The 23,086-nt window shown below is 38.1% G+C and overlaps 1 protein-coding gene across 1 annotated transcript; it reads right to left on the bottom strand.

The window, feature by feature from the left end:
* Positions 1 to 10,628: 10,628 nt before the first annotated feature.
* LOC111078627 (guanine nucleotide-binding protein subunit beta-1) lies at positions 10,629 to 15,769 on the bottom strand. The gene is made up of 3 exons (XM_022373437.2): positions 15,618 to 15,769; positions 14,382 to 15,071; positions 10,629 to 14,313 (listed from the first exon to the last, which is right to left on the bottom strand). The coding sequence occupies exon 3, from the start codon at positions 14,198 to 14,200 to the stop codon at positions 13,178 to 13,180; it is 1,023 nt and encodes a 340-aa protein (XP_022229129.1). The 5' UTR covers positions 14,201 to 14,313; positions 14,382 to 15,071; positions 15,618 to 15,769; the 3' UTR covers positions 10,629 to 13,177.
* Between the last annotated feature and the right edge of the window lie 7,317 nt (positions 15,770 to 23,086).

Below are 23,086 nucleotides of genomic sequence, written 5' to 3'. Positions count from 1 at the left end.
GGATCATAATTATAGCCAGAATGAAGAAATTAATTTTCAGTTGCTTCCCCTGCCCCCTCCTTCCAACGACAACGCAACTTATTTTCCTTCTCGCTCGCACACTCTGCCGCGTTCAGTGCGCGAGCAACCCCTAGCGGAGGAGATGTAGAATCTAATTGGAACGTACAATCTACATGTTAGATGTAGAATATACATTGTATATGTAGATAGCATATGTAGCAAAAAAATGTAAAATGTAAAATTTTTTTTTTTTTTCTAAAATTCTTAAAAATCATAAGCTCAAAAATGTATATACTGACTGAGTACGGGTATAAGTAGAGTCGCGTCCCCAGAAGCGACTCACACGTTCCTTCTCGTTTATTTTAAAATTCTAAAAAATCATAAGCTAAAAAATGTATATACTGACTGAGTACGGGTATAAGTAGAATTACGTCCCCAAAAGCGACTCACACGTTCCTTTTCGTTCGTTGTTTCAAACTGGAGTAACTAACTATAGCTGCTATATCATACGAGAGCGGATCAATAAGTCCAAAACCTTTTGAATTTCTCGCCACTTAATTAATATGGCAATAATTGTTCTGTCAAAAGGCATCTATTAATTCTCGATATGCTGTTGGTCGATCGGAGATTGAATTTGCAAGATATTCCATAGGCAACCACATGGCTAAGTGGTTTCAATTTTGAAGGATCACTTTAGTATGACAAAGCAAAATGGGTGCCGCATTTGAAGTTGTTAAACTACAATAAGGACGAGTTTTTTTTCCGTTTCGTAAAAGTGGAAAAACCGTGGATTCATCACAGGACACCAGAGACCAAAGAAGCCAAAACAGTAGGTTCCTGAGGGTGATTATAGGCAAAAGAAGCCCAAAGTGGGTTTTTAGCCAATAGAGTCATGGCGAACGTTTTTTGGAATTCTCTCGGTATAAACCACATTGATTACGTTCAGAATGGGTAAAACAGACAATTGCGAATATTATGACAACTTATTGTAGCGATTTAATACGGATTTGAAAAAGAAACGACAGCATTTGGCCAATACAAGGATACAAAAATTGGAGAAATGCTGAAAAAATTGTATAAAGCTAAAATTATACCATGTTGATAAATAAAATGATTGTGTATAAAAATTCAATTTTTAATCCAAAATGTCTCTGACTTATTTATCTCGTACGATGCCAAATTTACGTTTCTTTTAATGAAAAACTCGCAATTTTAACGAAGCTATGTGTATATATATGTGCGCTATCAGCACCAGTCTAATTTTTAAGTCGGCCCTTTGATTATTTTTCGACAGCATATTTATTTATTTATTTCTATTCGCCAACAGATTTAAAAATAACCTTAGCTGGCTAAACTAACTTAATTCTACCTTAAATAATAACAAAAAAACAACAAAATATAACAAATCAAACATGAAAAAGAAAAAAGTCGGAAAGTATCCGTCTGACGGCTTCCTTCCCCTGGCAAAAGTCAAACCGCATCCCTGCTGGCATGGGCGCTCATGCGCTCTTAGGCTCCTGGCAGGCGCACTGAAGCCAATCCGACTAAGCCTGTCAGGGCAATCAGGAATGAATCTCTAGTTGATATAACGTGGCCATAAGGGCACTGTGAGAAACTTTGTCAAAGGCCCTGGCAAAGTCAGTATACACATCGTCAACTTGAGTTTGCAACTCAAAGTCACGACTGCAAAAATTACTGAAAGCGACAAGATTAGTGGTCGTGGATCTACCCGCAATAAACCCGTGTTGATTTGGTCTGATATACGACTTCATGAGGAAAGTGATCTTTTTGGCTAGGATTCGCTTAAAAAGCTTCGACACATTACTAAGTTTTTCAATTGGTCTATAATTGGAGATCACATTCTTAGCACCTTTTTTAATAATGGCCACCTATCACAGAAACGACCAGTGGCAAGAGACCTTGTGAAGAGTATTTTGAGAGGAAAGCACAGAAAGCAACATCACAGTTGCGAAGAAGGAAGGGAGAAATGCCATCACTGTCAGGCTTATTAGAATTGTCGAAGTCGGCAATAGCATCCAAAATGTCAGCGTCAGATAAAGCTAATGCACCAATATTGACGACCGAAGGAATAGAATTTAGAGTACCTAAGTCATTCCAAACTGCATAAGGTTCAAAATTTGATCTGAAAAAAGAAGCAAACAAGTTAGCTATGCCAATATAAGTATTGGCGGTCAAATTACCTAAGCTCATAGCAGGTCATAAACTCTCAGGAGGTACAGTCATACAGTACGATCAGCTTTAATGTCAGCTCCGATTGTCTGAACGTTAATATGCAATGACTGCACCATCAAGTGGCTCATGCGACACCAAGCCGATGCCTGTTACGCGCGGAACCCAGGCAGAAACGCAGGCCCTCCTCCTGCCCAACCGACCGAGGGGCGCTGCCGCATGACGCGCCACTTGTGACGCGAACATGCAGGAAAGATAGTGTATAGACTAATATTCGATGAAAATTATAGCTGAACATGTAAAGACACCTAAGAAATTGTACTAATTACGGGAAAGGTATGATAGTATTGGTGATTTAAGAAGAGGAAGGGAATTAGTTGTGTATGTTATATGGTATAGGGAATCGAAGTCCGAGCATAGGACCCTAAATGGTTCGTGAAAGGTATAATTTAATCTACAAAGTGGAAGCAACAAAGGAATAAAGTTTCTAGTAGATGTAATAGGAATCGTAAAGCTTATGCGGCTCAACAAGTCAGGGCTATCAACGTCACCCTTGATCAGGTTGTGCATAAAAATCACCCCAAGCATTTTTCTACGACTAACTAAGGTTGGAAGGTTTATTAAAAGCAATCTACGAGGGTAAGATGGCAGTCTCACACCTGCATCCCAGCTAAGGCCACGCAGAGCAAAAAGTAAACAGTTTTTCCGGACTGATTCTATACGGTCCTGGCAAAGACAATATAAGTATAAGATGCGTAACGCTCATACATTTCAATTGCCATATGCAAGACAATTTTGCGGCCAGCGACGAAATTCGCGCCATCTCGCTCGCACAAATTTGAGAGCGTGCGAATCTAAAAATAGAATCCGCTTGCATGTGTAAGTACACACAGAACAGCAAGTACGTATGTGTGCGTACTTGTGCTAAGCGGACGATTTTCGAGACGGAAACCTTTTTACGAGTTGAGAAACGAAATTATATACCGGCGTTGAATACGTCGCATCCTGAATACCCTAATGGTAATTATTCCAATGAGATTCATGGAATTTCATGTATTAAATATATTATGTATTTTTATATATGTATATCCGATCATTATTATCGAATATACCATCTGAAAAGAAATTATCATTGGAGGGATATATACATATAATACATATATGAGTTTTTTAATATTGGGGTGGTAAGCGTCCTGCAAAATTAACTTACACTTATAAAGTGAAGGGTATATTTCGACAGCGCTGTAAAAAACGTATGCATGTGCACACATACAGTCGTCGCGACGACTCGGCTCGGCTGTCGCATCGGCAAAGAACCAACTTCGTGTGCCTTCGTATGCTGTATGCATACAAGAGAGCGGCTGGCTCTAGAGCGCTCTCTCTCTCTAAAAAATTTCAAGAGAGCCTGGAGCCAGCTCTAGAGCCAGCCCCGAAAATTCGTGTGCAGAAATTTCGTATGGCGTTACGCATCTTATACTTATATTGTCTTTGGTCCTGGTGTATTTTATACTGGGGGCACCATATACAAGAGCCGTACTCTAAAATCTAAAATCGAAACACCACTGAGGGTGTACGGAGCCAACAACGGGCTGGAGGAATGATATGTCATTACTTTGCATTTCGAGGCATTAAGGTGTAGCATATTTGCACAGCACCATGACCGAAAGCTATTGAGATGGGATTGCAAGCGAGAGTGAAATGAAATATCCTTGTACTGAACACAGATTTTAACATGATCCGCATACATGAATACTCGAGAGTTTGTTAATTCTGAAGGCATGTCATTTATAAAGAGTGTGAAAAGTAGGGGGTCTAGAGGCCTGCCCTGTGGTACTCCAGAAGTTACCGTAACAGGCGAAGAGAAGGAGATTTGAATGAACAATGTCTTAAACGACGCCTAACTAATGCGTCTATCTAAAACTAAAAATGCATTTTTTTTCGACTTTTCCTGAGTTTTTAAAATCAAAATTTCGGGAAAAAATACCGCAAAACAATTATGAAATTTGAAGTTGAGAGCTTAATACCTTCCAGGCGTTAAGCTGCAGATAAAAAGTGTCTGGGTCAGATCTGTAGCTGCGTTTGTCAGCTTTTCAGAACTGCAACAGAACTTCTATGCAACCAGATAAAAGATACTCAAGTTATGTGAAAAATAAAAGCACTACCTCTAAAAAAAAACATTTAAAAACAACAGATTTTTAAAAGTTCTTAAAAAAAACCATAATTCGCTAAAAAAAAAAATTGTAACCCCGAAATCTCTAAGAAAAATTTATTTTCGGCTACAGCCTAAAGAATGTACCGAAAAGAAACTGCACACTTTAGTTGTCGTATAACTTCGTTCGTTTTTATTCGATTCCAATTTTTATTTTTTTATATATTAGAGAATAACATTAGAATTAAATTTAGTTGAAAAAAATTAAAGAAATGTTCAGCCTCTTATTTTTAATCTGATTTTGTGCTTAACCCCACTCATCAGGTTCTGCACACACTCTTTGGTAACCATGCGGGTTGCACGCATCCAGTTTTTTTTTTCATATCTTCCATTTTTTCGGAGAGTACCATTCTTCTTTAAATTGCGCTTGACAATGGCCCAATATCGCTCAATTGGACGAAGCTCTGGGCAATTTGGTGGGTTGTCCTCTTTTGTTACAAAATTGATCTCTTTTGAGTGAAGCAACGCCAGATTTGAACGGGCATAGTGCGCTGACGCTAGATCTGCCCAAAATATTCTCGACACATTGTGTTTCTGATAACAAGGTATCAGGCGTTCTTTAAGCATCCCGTCATATAAACATCAGCGTTTATTGTCCCTTTTGTGAAAAAAGAGCTTGTTCTTAAGCCATAGGGTCAAATGACCTGCCATATCAGCACTTCTCGCCAAATTTATCAACTTAAATTTTGGACACCGAGTCGTCAACAGTCCCACCTTTCGCTTTTGTATAAAATTGAGGTCCGGGTTTTTGAGTCCAATTTGTTTCGTCGTCCATAACAATGCATTCCACTGCATCACTGAGCAAGCGATCATAGAGCTTTTATTTATTTAGTTATGCCGTTCCTTTATTCTTTGTACCATACTCATACTAGTTCGGGCTTTTTTGCCAATTCTCGAACGGACATCGTGCTGTCTTTGTGGATTAAGGACAATACTTTGTTATCAACATTTTCATCACTAGCACCTTTTTTTCTTCCAGTTTTTGGCAAGACTCTTAAAGAACATGTCTCTCCAAACTTTATTATAATGTTTTTTACACTATTAGCACTGACTTTGTAGCGTTTAGCTAATTGTCTGTACGACACACCTTTTTCAGACCCAAATTTTTTGGGAACTTGTTCTTCAATTCGGGGCATTGTTGAAAGTGAAGGGCGAATAGTGAAAAGAGAATATGTAAACAATGCAGAATTCTTCGAGCTTTCTAACGGTGCATCGCATGGCATGATCGAAAGCTCGCACTGCGAGAAATTGACGATTGAAAGTGTGCAGTTTCTTTTCGGCACATTCATAAATGTCGTGTTGACTAGTGTTATTTGCATCAGACTTGCTACCTTTCTTATGGAGCGGAATAATAAAAGTTTCCTTCCAGATTGGGGGGAAGCATGAAGAATTAATGGATAGGGCGAATAGTTTAAGCAGGGGTCCACACTGAGCGTCGGCACATTACCTGAGTACACTACCGGGAACTCCGTCAGGACCTGGTGAAAACACCGGCTTAACTAGACGAAGATCATGAAGCTGTGAGCTTTCATTTAACAAGGTGCTGAAAATGCTGTTCGACCTTGGTAAACTGTATGGATACGGCTGACCAGAGTAGCTTTCATGAGAATAAGTTGTTTGGAAAAATTTGGCAAAAAGATCGGCCATTGCCTGATCATTGTTTGCCGACAAATTAAGAAATGATAGCAAGGATGGATGTGCGGACGTTCTATGCTTACTATTCACGAAGCTGTAAAACTGTTTAGGGTCCTGTGAAAATCGTATCCTGCATCGAGATAGGTAATTTTTATAGCATTGAGCGTTAAGAACGGAGAAATTTGACCGAGCTATTACATAGCGAGAGAGAGAAGAGGGAGAACCAGCTTCTCGAAATTTTTTATAAAGTCTTGATTTTAAGTTTTTTAGACTGGATAACTATTTTGTAAACAAAGGAGGCTTCCCAGATCTAAGCGGACGAGAAAGTGGGACACAAGAATCAAAAAAATCAAAACGTCAGTGCACAAGCACAGAGCGGACCAATCAAAATCCCTAATGAGCTTAGGTTATTAAGCTTCGTAAGCTCGGATTTACGAAAGCTGCGGACACGTTTAGATAGCCTACCCGTTCGATCCAATACATTAGGCCTAATATCGACCGACACTTCGAATGTATGATGGTCGGAGTCTTCAGGTATAGTGAGCGGAAGGGCTTGAGTTAGCAACTCTATGGTCGGATCCGAGACAAAGCACAGATCAAGCAATCGACCCAGGGAATTTTTCACATGGTTGACTTGAGACAGGGATAGGTCTAACAAGCCGTCGATAAGGTCATGTCGTGACATGGGAACTAGGGTATTAGACTCGTTTACCGAAGACCAAACAGCACCTGGAAAGTTGAAATCGTCAAGAAATATCATATGGTCTTTATCTGATAGCAAGGAAGTAACAGTTTTTAAAGCGGACAGGTGATGCTCGTATATTAAGATATATGAGGAAGGAGGAATATACGAGCAAGTAATGAAAATGGAAAAGTCTGGGTGAATCAGTTTTACGCACAGGAATTCCAGGTCTTGTTGACCTGGACCATGAAATGTTCCGACGTGAAGTTTGAGTCCACTGCAATGAGGACACCTCCTCCAGGTCAAGAAGAACGGTCATTTCTAAAGATTGTGTACCGACCTGCCAAAACTTCGAAACTAAGGATGTCCGGCTTTAACCAGGTCTTGGCAAGCACAATAACGTGGGACGAGAATGCATGACTCTCCAGAAAAGAGTACTGAGCTTACTACGCAAGCCTCTAGCATTCTGGTAGGTAACTAAAAGAGACAAAGTAAGTTTTTTGGAAGGGTAGAAATAGTGGTGGAAGATGAGGGGGAGATAGATCCCTATGCAAATTAGGGGAAATTTTCCCACTGATCGATTCTGTGCTCTCCGCCCTTTTTTATACCCGTACTCAAAAAAGAGTTAAAGGGTATATTAGATTTTTGGTAAAAGTGGATGTGTGTAACGCAGAGAAGGAAACATTTTCGACCCCATAAAGTATATATATTCTTGATCAGCATCAATAGCCGAGTCGATATAGCCATGTCTGTCTGTCCGTCTGTCTGTCTGTCTTGTTGAGCGCCTAGATCTCAGAGACTATAAGAGCTAGGGCAACCAAATTTGGTTTTCAAAATTTCGCCCCGCCCCCTTCCGACACAACAAAAAACGAAAATCTGTGGCAGGCACATTTTTAAAGATACGATAAAACTAAAAACGCAGTATCTTAGAGAATGCCCAAATCTACCAGATTGCCAAATCTGAATTAGATCGGATCATAATTATAGCCAAAATGAAGAAATTAAATTTCAGTCGCTTCCCCTGCCGCCACCTGCCAACGACAACGCAACTAATTTTCCTTCTCGCTCGCACACTCTGCCGCGTTGAGTGCGCGAGCAACCCCTAGCGGAGGAGATGTCGAATCTAAATGGTACATGTACAATCTTCATGTTAGATGTAGAATATACATAATATATGTAGATGTAGATAACAGATGTAGCATAAATATGTAAAATGTAAATTATTTTTTTTAATTCTAAAATTCTTATAAATCATATGCTCAAAAATGTATATACTGACTGAGTACGGGTATAAGTAGAGTCGCGTCCCCAGAAGCGACTCGCGCGTTCCCTCTCGTTTTTTTTTTGTGGAGTTGAATTTTGTGGACCAGTCTACACAACATTTTAGAAGGTCCTGAAGTTCTACAATTCAGAAATTTGGCAATATTTATACTTTGACTCCGATTAATCGGCTTTTCACAGGTTTTATTGTCGCCAAAGATATCTCCAAGTCATGAACTGTGACTGTTTTCTGACTATAATTATGACTCGATCTGATTCAGATTCAGCAATCTGGTAGTAATGGTCATTCTCTACGATACTGTTCACTCGTTGTTCACTTTCCACTACGATAGGAATAGTCAGTTTTTATACCCGTACCCAAAAAGAGTTAAAGGGTATATTGTATTTGTGGTAAAAGTTTATGTGTGTAACGCAGAGAAGGAAACGTTTCCGACCCCATGAAGTATATATATTCTTAATCAGCATCAGCATCAGCATCTTGTCTGTCCGTCTGTCCGTCTTGTTGAGCGCCTAGATCTCAGAGACTATAAGAGCTAGGGCAACCAAATTTGGTTTCCAAACTCATGTGATATCACACTGCTACAAGTGTATTTCAAAATTTCGCCCCGCCCCTTTCCGCCCACGGAATTTTAACGATTCGATTAAACTAAGAACACAGTATCGTAGAGAATGACCAAATCTACCAGACTGCCGAATCTGAATCAGATCGGATCATAATTATAGCCAGAATGAAGAAATTCATTTTCTGTTGCTTCCCCGTGCCCCTCCCGCCAAAAACAACGCAACTCATTTTCGTTCTCGCTCGCACACTCTGCCGCGTTCAGTGCGCGAGCAACCCCTAGCGGAGGAGATGTAGAATCCAAATGGAACACGTACAATCTACATGTTAGATGTAGAATAGACATTGTATATGTAGATGTAGATAGCAGATGTAGCAAAAAAATGTAAAATGTAAAATTTTTTTTTTCTAAAATTCTAAAAAATCATAAGCTGTATATACTGACTGAGTACGGGTATAAGTAGAGTCGTGTCCCCAGAAACGACTCACACGTTCCTTCTCGTTTCAAGCTGAAAAGGTCTATGGCCCAACTGTGCGGAGCTGTCTCTAGCTTGCTTGGCTGCCGTTGGGCAGCGGGTTCGCGGTCAGAGACGAGGTATTGTATAGGTATTCTTTGCTTTACCTCATGGGAAAGCAAGCCCTGTACGCGAGAAAGATATATAACAAGTTTTGATTTGTTGTCGAACTGATGGTAGCGGCGAGGCAGAGAACCGGTAGAATCATGCTTTGAAATTGCCTGGCCTACATAAATCGTTGTGGCATAAATAGTGCCACAGCTCTTCGACTGATAGCACTGTAGAGACGGATACCAACACTAATTATAGCCGCACTCGATGAGTTAAGGGGTATATTGTATTTCTGGTCGGAGTGGATGTATGTAACGCAGAGAATGAAACGTTTCCGACCCCATAAAGTATATTTATTCTTAATCAGCATCAAAGCCGAGTCGATATAGCCATGTCTGTCTGTCCGTCTTGATGAGCGCCTAGATCTCAGAGACTATAGGAGCTAGAGCAAGCAAATTTTGTTTCCAGACTCATGTGATATTACACTGTAGAGAATGACCATATCTATCAGAATGCCGAATCTGATTCAAATTGGAATATTATGAAGAATGAAGAAATTAATTTTCAGTTGCTTCTCACACTTCCTCCAGCACGAAACCGGGCTACTCACTCTCTTTCTCGCTCGCACACTCTGCGTCGTTGCATACATATTTACCTTACATACTTATATACGAGTATAAAAGTAGAGTCAAGTCCACAGAAGCGACTCATAACGTTCCTTCTCGTTTATCTTTGTGTCTCGCAGTCTACATTGAACATGAAGTCTATCGAAATACGACCTTTATGGCTGCAATCATTATGTCATAATGGACTAGTCGAAACTACCAGTTGGACTTGAAAGCCAATCAAGAAGTCCTTTTTGCTCACACTGCTTTTTTTTCGCAAAATGTATTTATATCTGGTGTCACCTGTTGGTGTTACCAATTACTCAATTCTGGTAAAATACGATCATTACAAATTATTTTTAAACAATAGTCATGTCATAAAGTCGATGCAATATTAGATAAACCCATATCTGCAAGAAAACGAAAATAAGTGCATTCCCATGCTCTTTTCATTGATATGAATAGCTGTGATGAAGCTATCTGCGGCAAGCCGAAGTTTATTAGACCTTGTAGGTGGACCTTTCGGCTGCAAGTATTATTCTCCCTCCCTCCTCTTTACTATGGCAGCTATATAATTAAATGCTCTGATTTGAAAAAATATTTGAGATATGAAAGACACGTAGTTATACAGAAGTGAACTTGTGGTTGAATTAGTAGTGAAACGAAAAGGGTAGAATAATGCATGTTTAACATATATATGAATATACCATTTTTAATTTTGAGCTGATTGAAGAATGTTGAAAATTTTAGAAATTTTTAAAATCATATTATTCCTAGTTTCCTGTTAAAAGGCCTCCATGTTGAGAGGACCAGACCTGTAAGCTATGTATGAGTGGCTTACAGTATGTACTTATATATGTATGTTCATACATATGTATACTGAATTGTATGCTGATTTAGATTTTTTCGCATCATGCATTACTTTTTATTCTAGTGTTTTTGTCTGATCCATTTAAATGATTTATTACAATTAAATGACAAGTGAATTTTGCGATGAAATTACCACGTGCTAAGGAATTTGAACCCTTTGTGATTTCTTTCATATGTACATGTATGCATATTGCTACCATGGCATATGTTTATACTTAACCCGTCATTCTAATTAACGTTCACGAAGAACTTATTCAATAAATTGATCCTTCATGTACATACATACACATATGTATATGTACTTCTATGAATCTGAATATGTATTCACATACATACATTAATTTGATTGGCGTTTGCTTAACACAATTTTCTTTATTATTGTATGTATGTATATTCTAAGTATAACGCCGAGTTTACGGCTATGACACAAATTATAAATTAATTTTAGTTAGTTTTATTTCTGAATAAGTTTTGCTTTTATGTATGTCAGTTATTTTTAGATGAACACATACCCTTTTGTTTTTATTTAAATGCCAATTTGTTTGACACATTTAATTGGTTTTCTTTGTAATGTAAATGGCTAATTACAAAGATACACTTTTTTCATTAATTTTATTCGATTTCGGTATATATATGTATGTAGATAATAGGCAAAATAAAAAAAAATTAACTAAAATATCTTTGTATAAGTGCATTTGTGTGAAATTATGTCGTATTTATATAAACATAATAAAATTCTGAATAAATTTAATTTTTATAATAACACGGAAAACATTCGGATACTAACATTTTTAAGAATCTGCGTGCACTTACAATTTCTGTTTTGAAATTATATAAATAAAATAAAGCATTTAATGTATAATAGCTTTGTTTTATTTTTAGCTACATTTGCAGATATACATACATTATTATGTTGTAAGCTTACGGTTTATACAAAAAAATTCACGAATCATATAGGAGTGCATCGAGTGTAACATTGCGACGTACTTATAAAAAAGTACTGCTCAAAAGATTGCAATGGTCTAAGACACTGCAGACTTTAAAATACCATTTTTGTAACTAGCACACCAATACGCCTTAAGTATATGAAAGTTGAAAGAAATGTTTTTGTGATGAATTTGAGTATAGTTGAATATACGCATGTTTATGATTTCTTGCTGAAATTTATTACATTTATGATACATTTTACTGCTTGCAAGTTGTTTCAGTTTAGCAAATTACATCGCTATCTATCGGACCCAAGCTTATATCCCGTTTTTAAATCTGTGCATGCTGTATAAATGAAATATATATGTTTAACTCTGTGTCTGCAAGTTTATTATAAGAGCTTTAAGTAATTTTAAATATGAAGTAAAACATCTAACCGTGATGCATTGCAATTATGGGCTACACTGCTGGAAAATAAGAACACTAATTGATATATTTGCATGAGGAGTTACACTGCTGGAAAATAAGTCAAAAATAATAAAAACACTATATTTGAATGAAGTCTTTCCTTGCAGGTAAAAATAAAAAAATCAAACAGTGGCAAACCTAAAAAATGAGAATAACAATCGAACAACATTTTTGTGTATGTGTCTATTATTTTCAAGCGCTGTTATTGCAATATTAATATTTTTATTTTATTTTCCCGCCCATTACTTCCGCTATTCTATGTATGCATATGTATGTATGTATGTTAAGATTTTGTTAAACATTTATGAATCGTTTATGTATTGTAGGATTTAAAGTGGTTTTTCAATTTATTGTTGTAGCTTATGTGGCCATCATATTATATGTAAATAGTTTTTCACTAATACATTAGTATGTTATTTAAATCATTATTAATTTTTGTTGTATATAAATTAAGGACTTAAACATAATAAGAAAATTTTTTATAAAGTGTTTTGTTTACTTTTTTCATTACTTGATTTTTAAAGTTTTTTACGCAATAATTTTAATATACTTTTTTTTTGCTGTGATTTTTTTTATTTTGTAAATGCTTTAACTTTATTTGACTTCGCTTCATCAGGATTTACTTTCTGAAGTTATGGTTTATACGTGAAAAATTGTATTTTGATTGAAGTCATACATGCCTTCAATGATACTGTTTCAATGTGCAAACGACTAATGCGTCATGGTGTTGTTACTCCTGGTCGCGCACTCATCCACTCATGAAGTAAGTTTTCTGTACGTACGATTTTAACCGTAACTGTAACCCGAATTCTGACAAAACAACTTACTGATTGACTATCAGCATGGCCTTCATTATATTCTGTTTTGAATTTACACTAATAATATTCTTGTATGCGTGTGTATGTCTATTTGTAGTTGCGTTTTGGTTTGTTGTATAATTTAAGTTAATAAGTATATAGCAATATAAATAATGTTGTATATAAAGTTCTTTGTTGTTGTGGTCTACATTCTAGTCAACGTCGCTGCGCCCACCTTTTCAAAACCTGCAGACACTCATTATAAATTAAGCACAGGGGGGTTACACCAAATCATGTACATCAGATCACAATGTATATGGTGTACCACTAACCGCTGACTGCGCAACCGTTGACCCCACCCCACCCAATAATGAATTTTTAATCTCGCTTAGTTCCATACACGCAAGAAGGAATCCCAAGATCCAGTTGCCACAGCCATGCCATTCTCAGTGACTCCCAAGCATGATACACGGTTATCGTGGCCGGCAAGAATACCAGACCGTTCAGCTTTCATCGTGTCCCACACATTGCAGTTGAAGTCGTCATATCCCGCCAATAACAGGCGACCGCTCTTTGAAAACGCCACAGAGGTAATTCCACAAATGATGTTGTCATGAGAGTACATAGCAAGCTCCTGATCGGCGCGTATGTCAAATAGGCGACAGGTTGCATCATCCGATCCGGTTGCAAACGCTTGTCCATTTGGGAAAAAGGTTACAGCATTGATATCAGATTCGTGACCTGGAAATGTTTGTTTACAAACACCCTCCCGAATATCCCACAGCTTAGCAGATGCATCGCATGCTCCAGAGACGAAGGTTTTACATTGCGGTGCTAATGAAAGAGCCATAACATCTCCTGTGTGGCCCAGGAATGAAGTAACTTGCAAACCAGTCTCGATATCCCAAAGGCCACATGACATATCACCTGAGCTGGTAACGATTTGATTGTCGTCCAAGAAACGGCAGCATGATAGATAACCACCATGACCCGGAAGCTCTCGGGACACACGGACATTACCCTCGCGCGTCTTTAGGTTGTAAATTGAACACATGTTGTCGAGCCCACCGCAAGCAACATAGCTGCCCGATGGAGCGTACGCGCAGGTCATAACCCACGAAGATCGCAGTGGAATGGCGTGCACTTTATTCGTGGTGTGCGAGTCCCAAACAATTAGCTTGCCATCTTGTGAAGCTGATACAAGGTTTCTAGAGTCGTTTCCCCAATGCATCGCGTAAATTTTCGCCAAATGGCCACGCAACGTGCGTCGGGTGCGCATTTGTATGCGTCCAATAGGTTCCAGAGAGGCGGCTGCCTGCAACAAGGATGTGTCACAGGCGGCCTTGCGAGCATCCCGTATAGCATTTTTTAGGGATTCGGCTTCTTGCCTAAGACTGTCCAGTTCATTCATCTTTTATCGATAAAACTGATTATCTTTTCTTTTGTTTTAGAATCTTTTATTCACGTGTTTCCCGATTTCTGTACTCGGCGAAGGCTTTTAGTGATGCTGGAGTGACGGAAGTTCTAGTTAAAAAAGTATATCGGATTTCATTAAGTCTCAGCTGAGATGATTTTAGATCAAATATACGTACGTGATTATTTTGTAGCAAGCTGGTATCGTCTTAAGATTATAAGATCCTTGTAACGTTAACAATCTATTTGTATTTGCTTTTTGTTCACGGCCTAGTAGCTGACCATGGATCAATTGTCAATAGACAAAGCCTTTTTGGTGTCGTGAGACTCTTTTTTTCATACACTATACACACATTTTGTCCTTTATATCCTTTTCTTAATTACGATGTCGTTTGTTTACCGAAACTCTGAAAACTTAAAATATTACCACATGTATGTATATCGAACTGTGGTACGTGTGGTGTAAATAGATCGCTGTTAAGAAATATATTTTGCTATCATGTCTCTATTATCCTGAATGTTTTTTTTGTTCATGCGATTCCATAGACTGGTGACAAAACTTATGTTAGTTTATTATTGGTTTTGTCCACTTTTGTGTGTTTGCAGCACAAACTATAAGTTTCCGGTTGTTTTTCTATTTGTTCGAAATGTATATTTTTGATGGCAGCTTAAGCGACACACACTTGTTCCTCACTTCTTAACAAATCACTGAAATTTCCGGTTTATTTTGTTAAAGTTTAGCGTAACGGATTTTAGACTCAAAATGGCACTATCGCTAAAAAAAGTTCTTGTGTCCTACAAGATGATGAAAATTTTCCTTTCTGTTGCCTATCCGTTAGGTAGCCTGCTTCTGTTGGCTATTCACTTTCCTTTTTTTGTACACCAAAATTGCAATTTTGCACCACCAACGATGCGTATAGCGCAGATTAGAGTAAGCAGCACGACCAGTGACACGAAGCGGTGCGCAATCGAGAGCGTCAGCAAAAGCAGGTCGACGTGACCACAGGCGGTGAGACAAAAACAGTCGAGATGATTATTTGTCCCATTCGCACCAACGCCAAGAGCGCACAGTAAATATGACAAAGAGCAAGAAAGAAATAGAGAAGAAAAAATAATCAATTTTAAATAGTAGAATATATTTTTTCGAGACAGTAAAAATAATTCAGAATACGTTGTACAAATTATTACAATCTTGGCTAAACTAACAATGCGAGCTACAATTAACTTATTAAAAAATATGGCATGTGTGCATGCGTAAAGAAATGATTGCATGTATATGCATATATGTACATATACCAGGAAATATTTTATTAAAATACATACAGAAAGTAGTACCAGATCAGTATTTAAAATCAGTTTTTTGCAAATCTTGGGCAATCGCATTTACAAACTATAGAATTGTAAACCTTACTTACACTTAAAATCTGCTTTTTACACTTAAGAAATGTTGTTAACTATCCTCAAAGTAGGTTGAATTGGACAAGTAATTACAATTGAAAATTTTGGTCAACGAAGACACCAATCCGCAACTTTTCATTTGCACTCTACAATTGGCAGCCAACACCTAGAAACAAGTTAGTTCTGTCCGAAACAACGATGTATTCATTTTATTAAATCGATAGTATCGAAATATTAAGTATTCTCTACTGATAAGCTTAAAGTGGTGGTGGTATTCATAAAACTGCTGGAGGAACATTTTAATTTAACCCATTTCCACCCAGTGGTCGATAAATCATCTAGTGACTTTAAATATTTATTGATGTTAAGCCTAGTACTCAGATCGAAAAAAACACCTAGCGAACAGAATCAGGGTTGATATTCGTATGAAACCGATAAGAAATGTTTTACAGCGAAAACTGTTTTCTAGGCTCTGTACGGAAGGCAGTACTTAGATCAAACAACAAAAAGGTCGGTATATACTGGAAAAGTATCAGAAGTATTTGCTTGTTTTTTGGTATGTTTCGACCCACCTCGAAAATTATATCAATTTGATATATCCATCGCCATCGCCATCTGCTGCTGCTGATAGTCAGACACATTACCTTGCCAATAAAATATTGGGGAGCCCAGGATATGCCTGGGGAAGAGCGGCCCCAGCCGCAATGCACTTCGCATTGTGTTAACTTTAAACAAAAGCAAGCAGCGCACAGTGGTCGATTCTGCCTATCTGGCAGGCAATAAAATTAAAATTACCATCCATTTTGATCATAGCTAGTAAGTATTCAATAAAAAATATATGTGTTGGTCCTGTGCTTACATGTATTAGTGGTTAATCGTTGTAGAACTTAACATTTCCTTTAGTCTGCTATTAATATCATACCCGACACTTGCATGGAATAGATCCTTTGACATCCGTCCCCTTCCGCCTACAATCTTTTTTTATTTATGAAACCAGTCTTTTTTGAATCTTCTGTGTTAAAACAAATTGCAACTACGTGCAACACGTTAATTTATTTGATTTTATAGGATAAATGTCAGTTTCTAAAAACGCGCTTTTTGCGATATGGCGCATGGAAACTGAGTAAGAAAGAAAAGCTAACGCGAGTTGGATCCATGTTTTCACTCAATTAATTGATAATTGATAAAAACGTACTCAAAGAAAATGATTTTTAGCGAATAAAAAAAAAATTAAGTAATTTTGCCTCTGAGTGAAGTGTACCGCAGAAATTTAAAATACTTAAAACAACAAAGCATTTATTTTTTATCTATACCTTTTTTGTATTAATATAAAGTGTTTATAAAAACATTTTAAAATATTTTGATATACAAAAAATTATTTTTTTTTTAAATTTATTTTTAAAAGTTTTTAAGTTAAAAAATAAAAATTAAAAATTTATTTAAATTCTCCGCTGATTTATATTCCAAAATACAAAAATATTTTTAAAAATATTACTCCTTTATTTTTTGAGTAATTAACTATTGCCTGCCAGATTGGCAGAATCGACCACTGTGCAGCGGTCTGAGCAGTGTAACCGTTCGGAATGCAGTGCACACCTCTGGTCGCTCGAAAAATATATGACATCTGTGTGCTAGCAAACAGTTTTTCGATCTGAGTACTAGGCTTTAGCTGAAAATAGATATAACTTAGCAACCTTGAATATTTGGTACAGTACACCTTTGTTAACTTAAATATTTTTGGAGGGGACTATTATATATTTAAATTTTATAATTACTCCAGTCGCGCAAATTAACTTTTATTAAAAGAGAGCAAAAATATTTTTAAGGTCTAAAACAAATATGTAGAATAATCTGATATTGTGTCTTTTAGACCACGCCTTCTTTCCGCCCCCATACTAACAAAAACCCATTTATGTCGTATTTATTATATAAAATTATAAATTATTAATGATGATAAAAATATTTAAACAAAAGTTTAATCTTAAAAAAATATATTTTATTATACCCGTACTCAAAAAAGAGTTAAGGGGTATATTAGATTTGTGGTAAAAGTGGATGTGTGTAACGCAGAGAAGGAAACGTTTCCGACCCCATGAAGTATATATATTCTTGATCAGCATCAGCATCTTGTCTGTCTGTCTGTCCGTCTTGTTGAGCGCCTAGATCTCAGAGACTATAAGAGCTAGGGCAACCAAATTTGATTTCCAGACTCATGTGATATCACACTGCTACAAGTGTATTTCAAAATTTTGCCCCGCATCCTTCCGCCTCCATAAAAAACGAAAATCTGTGGCAGGCACTATTTTGAAGAAACGATAAAACTAAATACGCAGTATCGTAGAGAATGCCCATATCTACCAGATTGCCAAATCTGAATCAGAATGTATTATAATTATAGCCAGAATGAAGAAATTAATTTTCTGTTGTTTTCCCCGCCCCCTCCGACAAGAAAACTAACCACTGATTCTCTTTCTCGCTCGCACACTCTGCCGCGTTCAGTGCGCGAGCAACCCCTAGCGGAGGAGATGTAGAATCTAAATGGTACATGTCGAATATACATGTTAGATGTAGAATATACATAGTATATGTAGATGTAGATAACAGATGTAGCAAAAAAATGTAAAATGTAAAATTTTTTTTTTATTCTAAAATTCAAAAAAATTATAAGCTCAAAAATGTATATACTGACTGAGTACGGGTATAAGTAGAGTGGCATCCCCAGAAGCGACTCACACGTTCCTTCTCGTTTAATATTGGGGTGGTAAGCGTCTTGCAAAATTAACTTACCCTTATAAAGTGAAGGGTATTTTTCAACAGCGCTGTAAAAACCGTATGCATGTGCACACATATAGTCGTCGCGACGACTCGGCTCGGCCGTCGCAGCGGCATAGAACCAACTTCGTGTGCCTTCGTATGCTGTATGCATACAAGAGAGCGGCTGGCTCTAGAGCGCTCTCTCTCTCTCTAAAAAATTTCAAGAGAGCCTGGAGCCAGCTCTAGAGCCAGCATACAAAATTCGTGTGCAAAAATTTCGTATGGCGTTATGTATCTTATACTTACATATACTGTTCTTTGGTACGACCTTGCATATGTACACATTGACATAGTATGAATATGTATTATAGATCGAACGGATTTTGTGTAACCTACTGTAATATCATGAATGAAAAAAACCGGTCGTAAGCCGAGCAAAGTAAGATACATACATATACATACAGCTGTGAAAAAAATAATAGCAATTTTTAAATAGTTGCCAAACTCACATTTTTAGCTTTAAGGAATCTTTAAGCACATTTTTAGAAATGGGAGACTCTAAAACACCTGGGAATACAAAAAAAAAGCATATTTTTTTGTAACGATTTTAAGTTGTTTAAGGAACTGTATTGAAATTCATAAAACTAGGCGAAAAAAAATAGCACCACTTTTAAAAAATTGATTTAAAATTAAAATAATAAACAATATGTAACGAATTAATTAGTTAACCATTTTAAACTATACTAAATCTGTATGCATAATTTAATATTTAGTACAGTGTCCTTTATTGGCAATAGCAGCTGCGCAGCGTCTAGGCATGGAATACACTAAGTCCTGGCATCGTTTTAGGGGAATTTTGGACCAGGACTCTTTAATTTCTTCCCAAAGTGATCCGATAGTGGTTGGCTTGGAAGCAGCAACTGCCTGCTTGACGTGGGACCTCAGATTTTCGATGGGATTCAGGTAGGGCAGGCCACTCCAAAACATTCACAGAGTTTGCCTAGAACCATTCCTTTGCTTTCTTGCTGGTGTGTTTGGGGTCATTGTCCTGTTCAAAGACCCATACGAGCGGCATTTTATATTCTGCAAAGGGAAGCATTACTGTCTCTGTTTTTATACCCGTACTCAAAAAAAAGTTAAGGGGTATATTAGATTTGTGGTAAAAGTGGATGTGTGTAACGCAGAGAAGGAAAATTTTATAATAGATTTTTATACCCGTACTCAAAAAAGAGTTAAGGGGTATATTAGATTTGTGGTAAAAGTGGATGTGTGTAACGCAGAGAAGGAAAAGTTTCCGACCCCATAAAGTATATATATTCTTGATCAGCATCAATAGCCGAGTCGATATAGCCATGTCTGTCTGTCCGTCTGTCTGTCTGTCCGTCTGTCTGTCTTGTTGAGCGCCTATATCTCAGAGACTATAAGAGCTAGGGCAACCAAATTTGGTTTCCACACTCATGTGATATCACACTGCTACAAGTGTATTTCAAAATTTCGCCCCGCCCCCTTCCGCCCACACAAAGGACGAAAATCTGTGGCAGGCACATTTTTAAAGATACGATAAAACTAAAAACGCATTATCGTAGAGAATGACCATATCTACCAGACTGCCGAATCTAAATCAGATCGGATCATAATTATAGCCAGAATGAAGAAATAAATTTTCAGTTGCTTCCCCTGCCCCCTCTTGCCAACGACCATGCAACTCATTTTCCTTCTCGCTCGCACACTCTGCCGCGAGCAATGCGCGAGAAACCCCTAGCGGAGGAGATGTAGAATCTAAATGGTACATGTTAGATGTAGAATATACGTAATATATGTAGATGTAGATAACAGATGTAGCAAAAAAATGTAAAATATTTTTTATATTCTAAAATTCTAAAAAATCATATGCTCAAAAATGTATATGCTGACAGAGTACGGGTATAAGTAGAGTCGCGTCCCCAGAAGCGACTTTCACGTTCCTTCTCGTTTTGTATGTCTTTGATGCTTTTTTTTATAGATCAAGGATCAAGGCCAAACATTAAAGGGAATGGGATTTGTGGCAACCCGGATCGCGGCCCTCAACAGCTGCGAGTCGCACGCGAACAAGTAATTGTAATCAATATTAAGAAATAAAGAGTTATAATAAGGTATTCGGAATGAAAAACCAACAAAATTGAACATATTCTCAATAAGTATTGTATGTATGTATTTGCACATAATGCGCAAATAACCCATCTCAGCCAAAAATTAAATTTTTATTACTTCTCTGGTATGGGCTTAAAGAAAAACTTGTATCTTTAAAGTAATTTAGGATGTTCAGAATGGAAAAAAATGGATAGAGCCCCTGGGTCCGGAAAAAAGTCCATTACAGCAGTCTCAAGTTAGAGCCAAAGTAAAGGCTGAAATTGTGAGTCCCACAGCTAAATTGTATCGTGGGCTTGTCAAAAAGTAGTGAGAGTTTAAAAAAAAAATATAAAAGGCATGGCAGTGATGAAATGTTTTAAAAAACCGTTCCTAAGTTCACAGAAGTACAGCGAGAGCCAACAAAAGCTGTTCAAAGGTTTGCACACTGAATGATGTGACAGTGGAGGGGCTTGAATTGACTCCGAAATACATAATTCTCAAATCACAAAAACAAAGTCTCCAAAAAATGTTTTCTTGTGTGTGGCCATATGCATAAGGAGGCTGGCCTCCTGTCTTTTTTAAGGGTTGGCTGTGAATGCGCAAAATCATAAGGCCAATTGTCTTCCGGCGCTCAAAAAATGTATTGATAAGTTTTGATTCAACAAGCTTTTTTGTGGACACACGAGTTGGTCGGTGGTAGCATGAATTTCGATTTTGTTTATTAACAGAATGTAAGTGCTTAATATTTTGTTGACATGATGAGAGATGGTGGACTTTAAAATGAGAGCAGAGTATGAGTATAAGAGTATACTATGGGAAAGGTTGGCCGAACATCCCGGCCCCCTTGAAAGGATCTGCTTTCAAAAGTTTAAGGCGAATTAGGGCCAGATGGGTCAGTGAGCGGAAGAATCGCTAATATGTGGATTGGCCGACAGCAATATCCGTTGGAGATTCGAAGGTGCCTCCAGTGCTGAGGAGCAAGGTTGTCATCGTGGATGAAGATCATCGTCCCGACGGCGACATTTGAAGATGACGCTGCCCACTTGTTGCTTGCGCGAAGTTTGTTGACATACTCCGCTGATCTGCGACGCCAACATTGTTTTTTAATGGCCGTCACAAAACTTGAAATTGTTCCAGATTGGTGAGGTTGAATGTGTGGGTTGTCCGCTCAGGTAGCGCCCGAAGTGATTTTCCAACAAGGAAGTGTCCTTGAGTAGTGGCTCTTGGATCGGTTGACATGGGAGACAACGGGCGCAATTTGAGTATGGCCTCAACTGCAGTTGCAGCAGTACCAAGCTCCTCGAACGTGAGCATTGAATTGATGACGGTTCTATTCATTAGACTCTTTGCGCTCTTAACTGCGGCCAATGTGTGGAGCCCTGGGAGGAATCAGAAGTCGATTCCACACCGCTGGAATGGCTGTCCAGGCAGAAGGCGTTCCACCGAAGGTGTTCCCTGCGCTGTACCTGTTTTTATGCTGCTCAGTGTTGATCACCGCTGTATCTAGATCGATGAGCTGAGGTGATGTGGGCCAGTCTGCGGCAGGCTGCTTTAGGAAAGGTGGACCGGAAAACCAAATTGAGGTTTCAAGTTCGTTAGTGGTGTCTTGAGGCGGTACGCACAAATCTCCATTCGGCTGTCGAGGTAGAGTCCTGGATTTCGGAGTGTTAATTCCCATTGAACGCAAACAAGGTCAGAGAGAGTCGCTTCAACCAGTGTAGGAGTTTTTGTAAGTCCGACTACAAGTGAGTAGAGTGTAGCTTATCGACGAGCAGTAGTTTGACCTTTGCATATAGGTAAGCAAGCAAGTGCGCTCCACACAATTTAAATTTAGGCAACGACTTTTTCTTGACCGGAGTCACTCTTGATTTAGCCGTTAGGAGGCTGACAGCAATGTGGCCAAAAGCAACTCCCGTTCGAAGGTAGATGCAAAAACCGTACGCTTGAAAAGGTACGTGACAGAGTATGTGCACTTAACTGCCAAACGAGTCCACTTGGAGGCAATAACGACATACCGACAACGATGAAATGGCTCTGAAAGTATCCAAGCACGCGCTCCAGGCCATGTGCATGCGTTATGGTACGGATTCATCCCATTGAAGCCAGCCCCAGTTCTTGCAGAACTATTTTTGCAAATTGTAGTCCTAATGGGTCGAACAGAGTCGATGCAACTTAAAGGCTCTCTTGATGATGACTGATGGAATTATCGTGGGTGTGGACGCGAAAATTAGCATATCGGTGTGTTGATTCTAAGTGACTCCAAGCGTCACGGGTGTTTGGCGTCGAGACTGTCGATAAAGTCGCGATAATTCGATTACCATTTTGTCAGCGGAAAGTAGGCTTGACGCATTGATTCCTCGACGGCAACGATGTGTAGTCCACCGATTCATTTCCTTTTGTTTTGAGTTTGTTGGTCACACATGTCTATAGCTATGTAGGTCATCATTGATTCTGAAATTTGCGTTGCACAACCTAGGGATGAAAGGTAGCTGAACAATGCCGCAGCGAAATCAATTAAACTACGTAATTGCTGAGGATTTGAAAGACTAGCTGACTGCAATTGGAAGATTTATGATTTAAGATTTATCCAAGGCTTTGGAACATTTTTTAACTTGTAACTGAA

Source organism: Drosophila obscura, unplaced genomic scaffold (genome assembly GCF_018151105.1).
Source record: "Drosophila obscura isolate BZ-5 IFL unplaced genomic scaffold, ASM1815110v1 contig_87, whole genome shotgun sequence".
NCBI classification, from domain to species: Eukaryota; Metazoa; Arthropoda; class Insecta; order Diptera; family Drosophilidae; genus Drosophila; species Drosophila obscura.
The sequence above is the reverse complement of the archived record's forward strand: the minus strand, read 5'-3'. Positions and strand labels throughout refer to the sequence as shown.

Bases quoted from the DNA above. Each gene is read 5' to 3' on its own strand.
- LOC111078627 (XM_022373437.2), bottom strand. From the start codon at position 14,200: ATGAATGAACTGGACAGTCTTAGGCAAGAAGCCGAATCCCTAAAAAAT.